General features: G+C 35.0%; 1 protein-coding gene across 8 annotated transcripts in view; it reads left to right on the top strand.

Moving 5' to 3' along the window:
• LOC115215026 (nuclear distribution protein nudE homolog 1) overlaps positions 1-11,107 on the top strand; it is a 94,613-nt gene that overhangs the window by 75,748 nt on the left and 7,758 nt on the right. For 2 of the 8 annotated variants that reach the window (XR_003881948.2, XM_029784155.2), the window contains exons 8-9: positions 182-282; positions 7,236-7,330. Coding sequence is in view for 7 of the 8 variants with exons in the window: in XM_029784155.2 (XP_029640015.1) it covers positions 182-282; positions 7,236-7,317 (183 nt within the window). In the remaining variant the exon portion in view is untranslated. Of the gene's footprint in view, positions 1-181; positions 283-7,235; positions 7,331-10,170; positions 10,204-10,281; positions 10,548-11,107 lie in introns of all 8 variants that reach the window. The other 6 variants (XM_036505206.1, XM_029784153.2, XM_036505207.1 and 3 more) reach the window with 4 other exon arrangements.

Raw genomic sequence — 11,107 nt, 5'->3', positions numbered from 1 at the left:
CTTATCATGGGGACTGTGGTATGGGCACTCTAATTTGGCAAGCCAATTTGAAACATATGTTGGAACTATTTCATTTACAACAGTGTTATTACTCTTTGAAAAGTAGAAACATAATGAATTTTCATTTCTGTGTGAGAGCGTATATTTTTCTTATGCGATTTTTCTTTTCTTTTTACAACAGGCACTCGAAACAAAGCTCGCTTCTTGTAGGAATTTCAGTGCTGGCAGTGAGCAGCCGTGCGGTGGTTTGGTAGCTAGTGGCAGCCCTGTTAATTCACCACGGTTAGTATTGTATTTAATTTTTTTTTTGACAGATATTTTATTTAGTTTGTATCTAACCAATTGGTTTACCATGATCTTTTAGCAGTAGAAGTTTGCTGGCTATTCTTATTGGTATCTGTCTGAATAGAAGGAAGAAATAGTTTGAGAGTTGTGTAATCTTAGTCTGTCTGTCAGTCAGTCTGCCATTGTCTGCTATATTTTGGCAGTTGAAGTTAATACACTAAATGCCAGCAGTGCTCTGCCTGCATAAACACATACACACATCATGACTAATTACCATAGTATACAAGAATCTATTATAGACTCTACCACCTTCAGTGCTTGCTTGCATTTAAAACTATGGCACAAATCCAATATATATTAGTGATGTCAGTAATTTTTGTCTTGAGGTTGTTTTAAATTGAAGCCTGTATGGAAGTGTGAGGATGTAGACAAAATCATGAAACATGTTTTGCGCTATTCAGAAATAAGCATTTTGATTAGTTGGAAACTTGGCCTCCTGGTTGTACAGCCCACTTAACTCCAGTTTATTTCAAATTTAGATAAGGGTTGAGCTTATTGTGTTCTCTGTGAGACTTTATGTGGCACTGAGAAAACCCATTTAGAATAATTGATCAGTGCATGCATGGTTGTGTGGTTAAGGCGCTTGCTTCCCAACAACATAATTTTGAGTTCAGTCCTACTGTGTGGCATCTTGGGCAAATGTCTTCTACTATAACCCCAAGCTGACCAAAGCCTTGAGAGTAGATTTGGTAGACAGAAGCTGAAAGAAGGCCATCATATGTCTGTCACTGTCTCCTGTCATGACATTGTGTGATAGTTGTGAGCAAAGTTCACTATCATCCAAGTGGTGTCCTCCATTTCCAATATTCCATGAAAACATGTCTGGTCATGAGGGAAATACTACTTCACTTGGAAACAGATGCAGGTTAGTGAGAGAAAAGACATCCACCCTTAGAAAATCCATTTCAACAAATTCTGTCCAACCCATGCTAGCATAGAAAATAGACATTAAAACAAAGACGTCTTGAACTTGTAGGTTTTTGCTTTCCACTTTGTTTAAGAGGATGAAATTATCTGGAATAGAAACCTCCTTGTTCTTCAGTTTTAGGATCATATGTATATTATGTTATTAAGGCTTCATATCTGAAACATTTGTATTATACTATACTATTATGCTATACTGCAAAGAAAATCCATTGATTCTAGGCTGTTATATTGTAATAAATCTGTGCTGTTGGCCATTTATTAGAGCAGTGAGAATAGTCAAGATTGTAGACTGCTAAACTAAAAGGATTCAGTATTTAGTTTCATATTCCCTAAATATTGATTTTGTTGCTTTTCTTTTATTGCTTTGTGATTGATAAAATATGAGGCAGCAACATTGAGGTTGTGATCCAGTTGACTGTATCCTTTTTCTGTCAAATTTGGAATTGTGCTTGATAAGAAAAAAATGAATATTGAAACCTTTTTATTGCTGAGCTAACTTTGTTGTTTTATCAGTCAGGGTATCTTCCCTGGAGACATTAAACTTTCGATAACACATGCTATAAAATTCTCTTGTATTTCAACCGTTGCAGAACATTGAGATTGATAACTTTAATGGAAATAGAAAGCAAAGGGTGGCTAGCTAGTAAATAGATTATTCAGAGCAGGATAGGTAGTGGGTATTAATATACCATGGTATTGATAGCTGAGCTATTGGTTTATATAATGCAGATTAATATTTGAAGTGAACAGATTGAATATATATAATCTTTAATTTCACTTGAAGGATTTTACCAGTCATATTGATCTCAGTGGTTCTTATTTTATCAATCTCTGTTTATCTCTATCAAATTGCTAGGTTACTATTTTTGTCATTAAGGGACGCAACCTGATACATTGGTGTTACCTGTAATATAAATGCATTCCAGGCATGGCTGTGTGGTTATGAAGTTTCTTTCTCAGCCACATGTTTGCAGGTTGAGTCCCACTGCATGGTACCTTAGGCAAGTGTCTTTGACTACAGACCCAGGTAAATGGAAATTGAAAGAAGCCTGTTGTATATGTGTGTTTGCGATTGTCTCTCTTTGTCTTGACATCGTGTGATTGTTGTAAATGATTGTCATTCATTTCCAATATTCTGCACAAACATCTGGCCATGGGAAAATATTGCCTTGCTTGGAAGCAGATGAGGGTTGGTGACAGGAAGGGCATCCAACCATAGGAAATCTGCTTCAATAAACTCTGCCTCACCTATGCAAGCATGGAAAAGTAGACATTAAAATGATGATACATATATGTACTCACAATTTCTGTTTACTTAGAAGACATCCTAAGCGCCATACAGTAGGATTGAACCTGGAGTCATTTGGCTGCTAAACAAGCTTCTTAACCACTCAGTCATAGTCATGTTTAATATAAGGATTATATTATAACTGAAATACAGAAGGAAAACATCTTTGGAATATTTCATCTGTTGGATTTCAGTATAACACTAAGTCTTATTGGTGAATTAAAAATTACAGCTTACAGTTAAAAATTAGTTTTAATCAACCAGATTAAAAACAAAAACGATTGAAAAAAAAAAACCCAAAAAAAACTATAGGCCACACTAGAACTAGTTGCAAGGTTATTTGTTAGCAATCATGGCTGATTTGTTTGATGACGTTATTTATTTAAATGTTAACAGGAAGGTTTGTTTTGAGTGCTTCTAAAATCATTTTGTGTACCATGTTTGATGACATAAAAGACACAAGGGCATATTAGATGCACCTTGATTGGAGCAGTGCATATTCAAGAAGAAAACATATTTTAGTGCTTTAAGGCATGTAATATTTAAAGTAATCTAGCTGTTATAAATGTATCTTAGCTATTGCCGAAAACATTGCTGTATATAAAAGAATTAATAGTACAGTTCAACACAAAGCAAGAAATTGTGATAGTGAAAATATCCTTTGTGATTCTAGTCTGACAATGGTCTGCCACAGGGGCTGGTCCTGTGTATGTGAACCTTCTTCACTGTTTATATGACATGGGAAGGTATGAACTAGATTACTGAAACTTTGGTTACCATGATGAGAGACTTGGGATGAATACCCAAGTGTTTTCCATTGCCTTCATGAGGCAGGTGAAATTTGAACTCAGAAGGTAGAGAGCTGGAAGATATCTGGTAAAGCATTTCTGATATGTCAACTATTCTGCCACACTCTCACCCACAAAGCAACATGACATGAAGTGTTTTACTCTCAAACACAACATACTACCCAGTTCTAGAATTAAACCCACAATCTAGTGATCATGAGTATAACACCCTAACCACTAGGCCATGCATTTTCACCCTTCATGATTACAGTAATAAAATATGCAAGAAAAGAACCCCAGAGAATACATTTTATTATTGTACTAGTAATAGTAATAATGTTTAAGTAAATATTACTATGGGTTCAGGCTTGGTAGAAGACACTGTCTGGATTAAAATTAGCACCTAATAGTGAGCGTTAGGGACAAAATTAGCTTATTCCCATAAGCTAATTTTGTCCCTGACTTTCATAGGCTTTAGGGTAGGGGTTTTTGATTGAGACGTTTTTTTCTGTTACAAAAAAAAAAAAAAAAAAGTGTCATATGCCATAAAAATTTTTTTTTTTTTTGCTTTGAAACATGTTTCAATGGGAAGAATGATTTCTATAGTTTTAACTAATCTTTTCCTTTTCCAGTTGAAAGCCTTATATCTTATTCAGGATATTGCCAAAAACTTGAATATTTCAATTAAAATAAATTTCAGTTTCAGGGAAATAGAACATTTCTTTGGAAACTATAGTTTATTTTTGTGAACTGGTAGCACCCCCCCCCCCCGACTAACCAATGAAACAAACAAGCAAAAACTGTAAAACATCTGTAGCTGTGTAATAACGAACATCTCAGCCTCTCTCTCTCTCTCTCTTTGTATGACTAGTTTATTACCTGTAGCAGATTTGTTGTGATGTGCTAAACTATTTTTAATTCTGTTATTGTCAGATAGATTCACTATAATTTAGCTACTTAAAATAACACTTGACACTATCAAGCTGTGTGTGTGTGTGTATATACAGTGGGATGAGGTTGGTGTAAGTGTATATAATAGAATTCTTCTTCAATGTAACATTAATAGTTCCCATTGTCGCATCATTTTATGTATATATTTCAAGCTAGATTACTCAGCATATGTTAACTTTTGTATTTCAGGCTGTGATTAAGAATTAGAGATTGGGTACCTAACATGTGTACTTGTTAGGAACTAGGTTTAGCTAATCTATATGAGAACGAATAAAAAATAACTGATGCGAATAGGGTCTTGGCCTGATTGTTAATGTAGGAATATTTTCATTTTCCCCTGTTTTCTGTTTTGCCCCCCCCCTCAATTTTTTTAATTTATTACAGTTTATGGGAGAGGATTTTGGCCATTCTAATCTATTGTATTTCTAATCTATTTTGTTATGATACTCTTCTCACAAACAAATGTTATCCATGGGTCTGCGGGGGAGACTTTATGTGGTTTGCAAAAAATAGCAGCCAGATTTCCTTGAAATCATAAAAAAGGAATAGCACATTGGATGATAGTCTCTGATATCTATATATATAAAACTGTAGTTGTGTGAGTGTCTGTCCCCTTCGATTTAGATTCCTAACTACTCCCACATTTTGCGGTGCAGTTTAACCAAATTCGGGTATCTTATAGTCGTGATTCACATCGAGCCCGTCTGAGTATTAGCGCGCGTCTACGATGAGTCTACGATTTTCGAGCCCGTCTGAGTATTAGCGCGCGTCTACGATGAGTCTACGATTTTAAAAATAATTTAACATCATTTTTTATTCCATTTTAATGCATAATTTTTCGTGTGTCGATGGTCACCTGCACCTGTTTGCTTCTCCCCCTTCTTCCCTCCCCCGTGAAGCTGTGGGGAAGGGAGTGTAAGGAAATCAACGTCGTAAAGCATTGTCAAGGAGACCAGCGTTCTTTTAGAACAACGACTTCATGGCTTGAAGACACCAAAACAGAAATGGCTAAGAAAGCCTGAATTGGCATCTATAAGGGAAGTAACTCTCTAAAAATGCTTATATAGTTATTTCCCTTACAAACCTGAGCAACGCCGGGCGATACTGCTAGTCTATGTATAAAAAGAAAGGACAGGACAGTCATTACCAGATTTCCTTTGATCATAAATCTATGTGATCATGGCTGACTTGGAGCTGAACAAGAATTACAACTAGTTCCATACCCAAGGACATTACAGCATCTTTGAGAGGTAATTTCAATTCTTACAGTACTATCTCAACTCCAAAAAAGGTTGAAGTCTTATTAAAATGAGAAAAATCTAGTAGAATTTGGGGATACATTTAAGTTGACATCTGAATGAACAGAGGTTTATATTCTTAGCATTAAACATTCCCTTACTCGTTCTCAGCATTTTTTTCATAAAACCCTACACATGATGAAGTTTTGAATTTTCAGGTTAAAATAATTGGAGTTGATTTGCTGAATTTTGACTAGTATTATGAAAGGAGCTGTACAGACCTTTTTGCTGCTTTTATCATGAAGAAGTCATGAATTTCTAAACTATATATATATATGTATGTATGTATATATATATATATATATATAATCTCTTTTCATTCAAATTTGTTGTAGTGAAGTCATCTTTTTTATTAAAGATATTTTGTATTTCCTTATTGGTCTTTCATGTTTAGTTCACTTCAAGATCTTCTTGGACCCCTCATCTGGATTATCAAGGTGATTTTTATTAGTTACAACATTAATCTCCCAATCCTTTGCTGCCTACTACTACTGTGATGAGGTTGAAGTCAGGAAACACTAATTAACTTAAGAACATTATTGGTTCTAAAGTAAGCATAAAGACTAATAAATATAAAGCCTCTTCAATAAAAGGATTAGATTTGATCTTAACCGCATCTTCAATAATACACACACAATCATATATAAAAAAATAAATGCATTTTTAGACATGATTCTAATTCCCTAGATTATTTGTTGGTCCTCAACCAACTGGTTGATTTATCTTTCCCTACTTTCTAGTATCAAGGCTTCATCCCAAATGCAAGCATAATGTTCATTGTTTGAATGCCACTCAAATAAGTTAGACTGAATCGATAGATCATTCTTGCTTTCATTTTTTTTCCCTTTATTTTACAAGTATTTTGGTTTGTTACCTCTGCACTTGGCTGATTACAACTGTGAGAATCTTACTCATCAGTAACTATGGTAATAAGAGGAATAAATACCTATAAACAACTTATACTTTTAATTACTAGAGTACCATTACAGTGTGGGTATGAATATGTTTAATAATTTAGTAAATTGATAAGCTTAATAAACATATATTTAGACTCACTGTGAAATTAGGCCCCGTGGTTTAAGTCACTAGGATTTTTGACAGCTTGGGATGGGGATTGAACTGAAATAGTTTCATTTTGTTTCAACATTTGCCAAGAGGTTAAAAGTGATGTAGCTATGTAGAGAAGATTGTGAACACATTTACATAATAATACAAATCCACAGGGTCTCATTTCATAACTGGTCTAAATATATGTTTATTAGACACATAGCTATGTTTCCATGTACATATTATGTTTATAGGTAGCCAACTCTACATCTGTAAGACTGTTGTATGCAAAGACTGCATTAAAGAATTGTTGGTCAGTAGTAAATAACAATGCATGGAGTGTCATGAGACAGGCTTTTTATATACATTTTGTTTGTGAAGAATTGACACATGGTTTATGGAATCTGCAGGTTCCTTTTCCCTTGAACATTTTCACTGAGGCAGTTTAGGACAAAGTTATTTAGATATAAGGTGAACAAAATAAAATACATGTGGACTACAACATCGCCTGTTGTTTCTATAAGTCATATTTCTGAGTGAATTAAATCTGAAAATAAGCATCTCACACTTTGCACTGGTTTTAACATTCAGTTTAGTGTCGCTGGCACCACATAGGAGCAAATATCAAAAGCTGACGAGAAACTCCTCCGACCAGAACACTGTATATATTTGAAAGCATGCAGCAGGTGAGGATTCAGTGCTGAACTGTACTGTTTCATATTTTGGTACTTTTCATTAAAAAAAAAAAATTTACTCTTTGATACTAAACTAAGAATGTAAGCCACTGGAAGTTCTATTTGTTTTTCAAGAGATAGCTTTAGTAGTAGTCTTTGGTTAACTTTTTAAACTAATATTTGTGTGTGTTTAATGTTTTGCATCTAATTTTATATACCACTAGTGTGGGTGGGAACCCTTTCTGCACTTTTGGATATTTACACAGCCTGACTGGCTAACAAGAGCTCACTACAGCTTCATGGTTGAGTGAATAGCAGATGGAACTTCGTTGAGCTGTAAAAGAAAATGCAGAAATCTCTCTTCCAACTGTGTACAAATACCTTCCCACCCACTCTAGTACAGAACAGCTGATTTAAAACGGTAAATAAATTTCTAATATAACACACACAACACACGTGCATGTGTGTGACTTTGGATATGATTTGCTGTATTAACTAATACAAATTTCTGCTTGTAGTAAATTATTTTCTTGAAGTGTGAAGTTGGTTGAGGCAAACCTTGTGTTACTGTCATGTTTTAGATTTGTTTAGACAAAAATTAAACTAGTGCAATGTGTATAATTATATTAAAAGTATAGGCTTTCCATGGTTTATTTATTTTATCTAAATATTTCATTGGTTTGATTAAAGGGGATAGTGCTGGGTCTCTGAGACTGTTTCTCTTTAGTAGTTGCAAGTTGTCTGCAGGTGGGGACCTGACAGCGATAGAATTCAAGAGGAATGATGTCCTAGAGAAGGTAGACACTATGGGTGACACAATGAAAGGAGAAAAGATGAACAAGCTAAGTGTCTAAGTGGAATCAGTAAAAGATTTGCCATTTCAAAGGAATAGTTTCTGTGGCAGTGATAGTAGAGACAGTGGGGAGATAGCATGTTAGTGAGCCAGGGGTTAGTGTGTTACTCTGACATAGTCAGTTCTAGTTAATATCGCTTAATTCTCAATAACAAATTGATAGATTTGATCTAGTATTTTCCCTTTAATTCCATTTAATCCAAATCTTAGTGGAAAGGTCAATTCTTTTTGAGGTGTATTAAAATATTATTGGTATGGTCTGTACTATTGCTTATTGATATTAGTAAAATTAGGAGTAAAGTTAACCAAAAAGATGGAATTTTTAATGAAACTAGTTATACTGAATGCTTCTCTTTCAGGTTCTAATGTAGTGCTAACTCTGCGCAAGAGCATGTAGACATACATGTAGTTATATAGTTGTATATCTGTACGTATATATATTCGCATAGATTTGGTTGATGTTTTGCTGTTGAAAATCAGTTAACCCTAGCATTCAGATTAGTCAAATGTTATGTGTATTTATTCACATTGTTTTGAATTAACCTTGCATTATTTTGTAGCTTCAATATTTTGATTTGATTATTTTTTGAGTGACGTTGTAAAGTAGGTGTGAGAACATAAAATGGGTAGACTTTTTGGCTGGACATAGCTGGTTTAAATACCAACATAGAGTAAAATTTGTAGGTTCTCGAGTCTGATCTATGATACAGAGGTGTGCGTACATGAGAATAGGGATTTACTTTTAGCTCTCTCTCTCTCTCTCTCTCTCACTCACTCATGCATAACTGTGGTCAGGAATTGTATCCCTTTATTAGAGTGCAGTGTATGTTAATCTACTTGTCTGACTTTCTAGCTGAAAAAATTGTTGTTCATCCCACATCATTGTTAGCCATAGAAAGGGCATACAGTATAAAGGTACCAGATCTGATAAATTATGTGTAAATATTCATATTTTCAGATCCATACAGCATAAGAACTACGGATCATCACACACACACACACACACGCGCACGTGCGCGCACACACACACACACACACACACACACACACACACACACACACACACACACACAGTTGAATTGTATGGTTACATTTTCTTTCAATTCTTCAAAGAGCTATTGTAGTTGAACCATATTTTATTTCTTTAGTACAGAGAACAGTGATAGTGTGTGTATCATTTTTGTTTTGTTACCTGGGGGCATAGCTAGGGTGGGACAAACAGGGTACATGCCCTGGGTGCCACTTTGAGGGGGATACAATTTTGGCCAAGATCATTTTCTAATTGAGCCATTAAAATTTTGGTTTGTGGGTAGGGGTGCAATTTTGATGGTGCCATTTATTCTAGCTATGCCCCTGCTGGTTACCTTTTTTCGCTCTTCTGAAACGTCAGTTAAAAACCTGTTTTGTTGGCCCATTCTAGAAAAAATGAAACCCAAGGAATATCAATCTGTCCAATTTGTTGTTTCCATTTACAGATCAAGTTGCTGAGTATTGAACTGTGATTTGCTGTGATATTTTAGTTTTAATATTATTGGTCTTTGTTATTGTGATATTGTTTGATGAACATGAATAAACACAAATGTTGATTTGTATTTGTTATATGATGTCAGAAGTGACAAGGTATTTGATAATGGAATTGTTGAAAGATTTTTTTTTAAATGTTGGTAGTATTAGCTGTGTAGTAATATAACTGGATATTTTGTTTCTGTTAGGTAATCTGTTGTGAGGTTATAAATCATTTAAAATCATATGTTGTGATGGCTAGTGTAATGTAAAAGTTCCTTTTTATAATGTTCATTGTAAGCAGGTGGTATCTGTTGTGAATTAGATATGTTTTAATGTATCTTCAGTAAAATATAAACACCATACATGCACCTGATTTCAGCAAGTTATACATCAGTTAACTGCTTGTTGATCTTCCTGTATTCATTTCCTTAAATTTCATGTTGTAAAATAATTCAAAACTTTAATTCTGGAAACTTATCCAATTTTTCTACAGGTCTGTGCCTAGCCATATTTCTGGATGTAGAGGGTAGGAACAAGGCTTGTGTTTCCCTGTTCTTGCTTGATTCTGCTTTGTCTAATTGTGTCGTTGTTTGTCATTTGGTAGGTCTTCATTCGCTGTCCATTTGCTAGTGTCCCCGGCTTCTCGGCCAGATAAACAATGCATTGAAAGTCTTCAGAGAATGCTATTTGATGCTGTCAATAAGTATCCTGAATTACTGAATTGTACAGCACGCCTTGTCTCTGCCAGCCATCCTCGAGCTAACAACAACAGCTGCTGGCCACATGGATGCAATGAAACAAACAGAAACACAACAAGACCGGTCGCTTGAACTACTCTGTGAATTAGAAAAAGGTTTTTCATATTGACAGGTAGGCCCGACATGCACCTCCTCCGCTCTGATGACACGCCTTCCAATCGACACACCTTAAGCTTTAAAATTCAGCCAACACTACCATATTCTGTAGTATGTCTACTGTTCTGCAAATCAACAAAGATGTGTCCTGAAATAATGCTCTGATCTTCCAAGAATTGAGACCTGGTCGTCGTGTTTGTTAACTATCATTGCTGTATTGCTGACCATTATTATGATTCTTTTCATCTAAACACAAACAACAGCTGAAATGTTAATTTGTCATCTCCAAGCAATTAACCAACTCAGTTGTTGTTTTGCCTGTCTAAATTGCTTCACCAGAAGTCTATATAAAAACTAATGCAGACACGATACTGAAATCTGATGTTACACATTGGCTTAGCAGTCTGTTAAAAGCATTAACAAAAGAGTTGTTCATGTTGGCTGTAATGGCTGAGACACAGGCAAGAAAATGAGTATCATGTCCCAAATTTGTTTTGTTTCCAAACTTAGTTCCTTCCGCCCTGCCTTGTCTGCATTTCTGATCCTTCAGAATTTCTTCCCCCCTTCATTGCAGAA

The sequence above is a fragment of the Octopus sinensis genome, linkage group LG8, assembly GCF_006345805.1.
Source record: "Octopus sinensis linkage group LG8, ASM634580v1, whole genome shotgun sequence".
NCBI classification, from domain to species: domain Eukaryota; kingdom Metazoa; phylum Mollusca; class Cephalopoda; order Octopoda; family Octopodidae; genus Octopus; species Octopus sinensis.
Note: the sequence above shows the minus strand (reverse complement) of the source record. Positions and strands in the feature narration are given on the sequence as shown.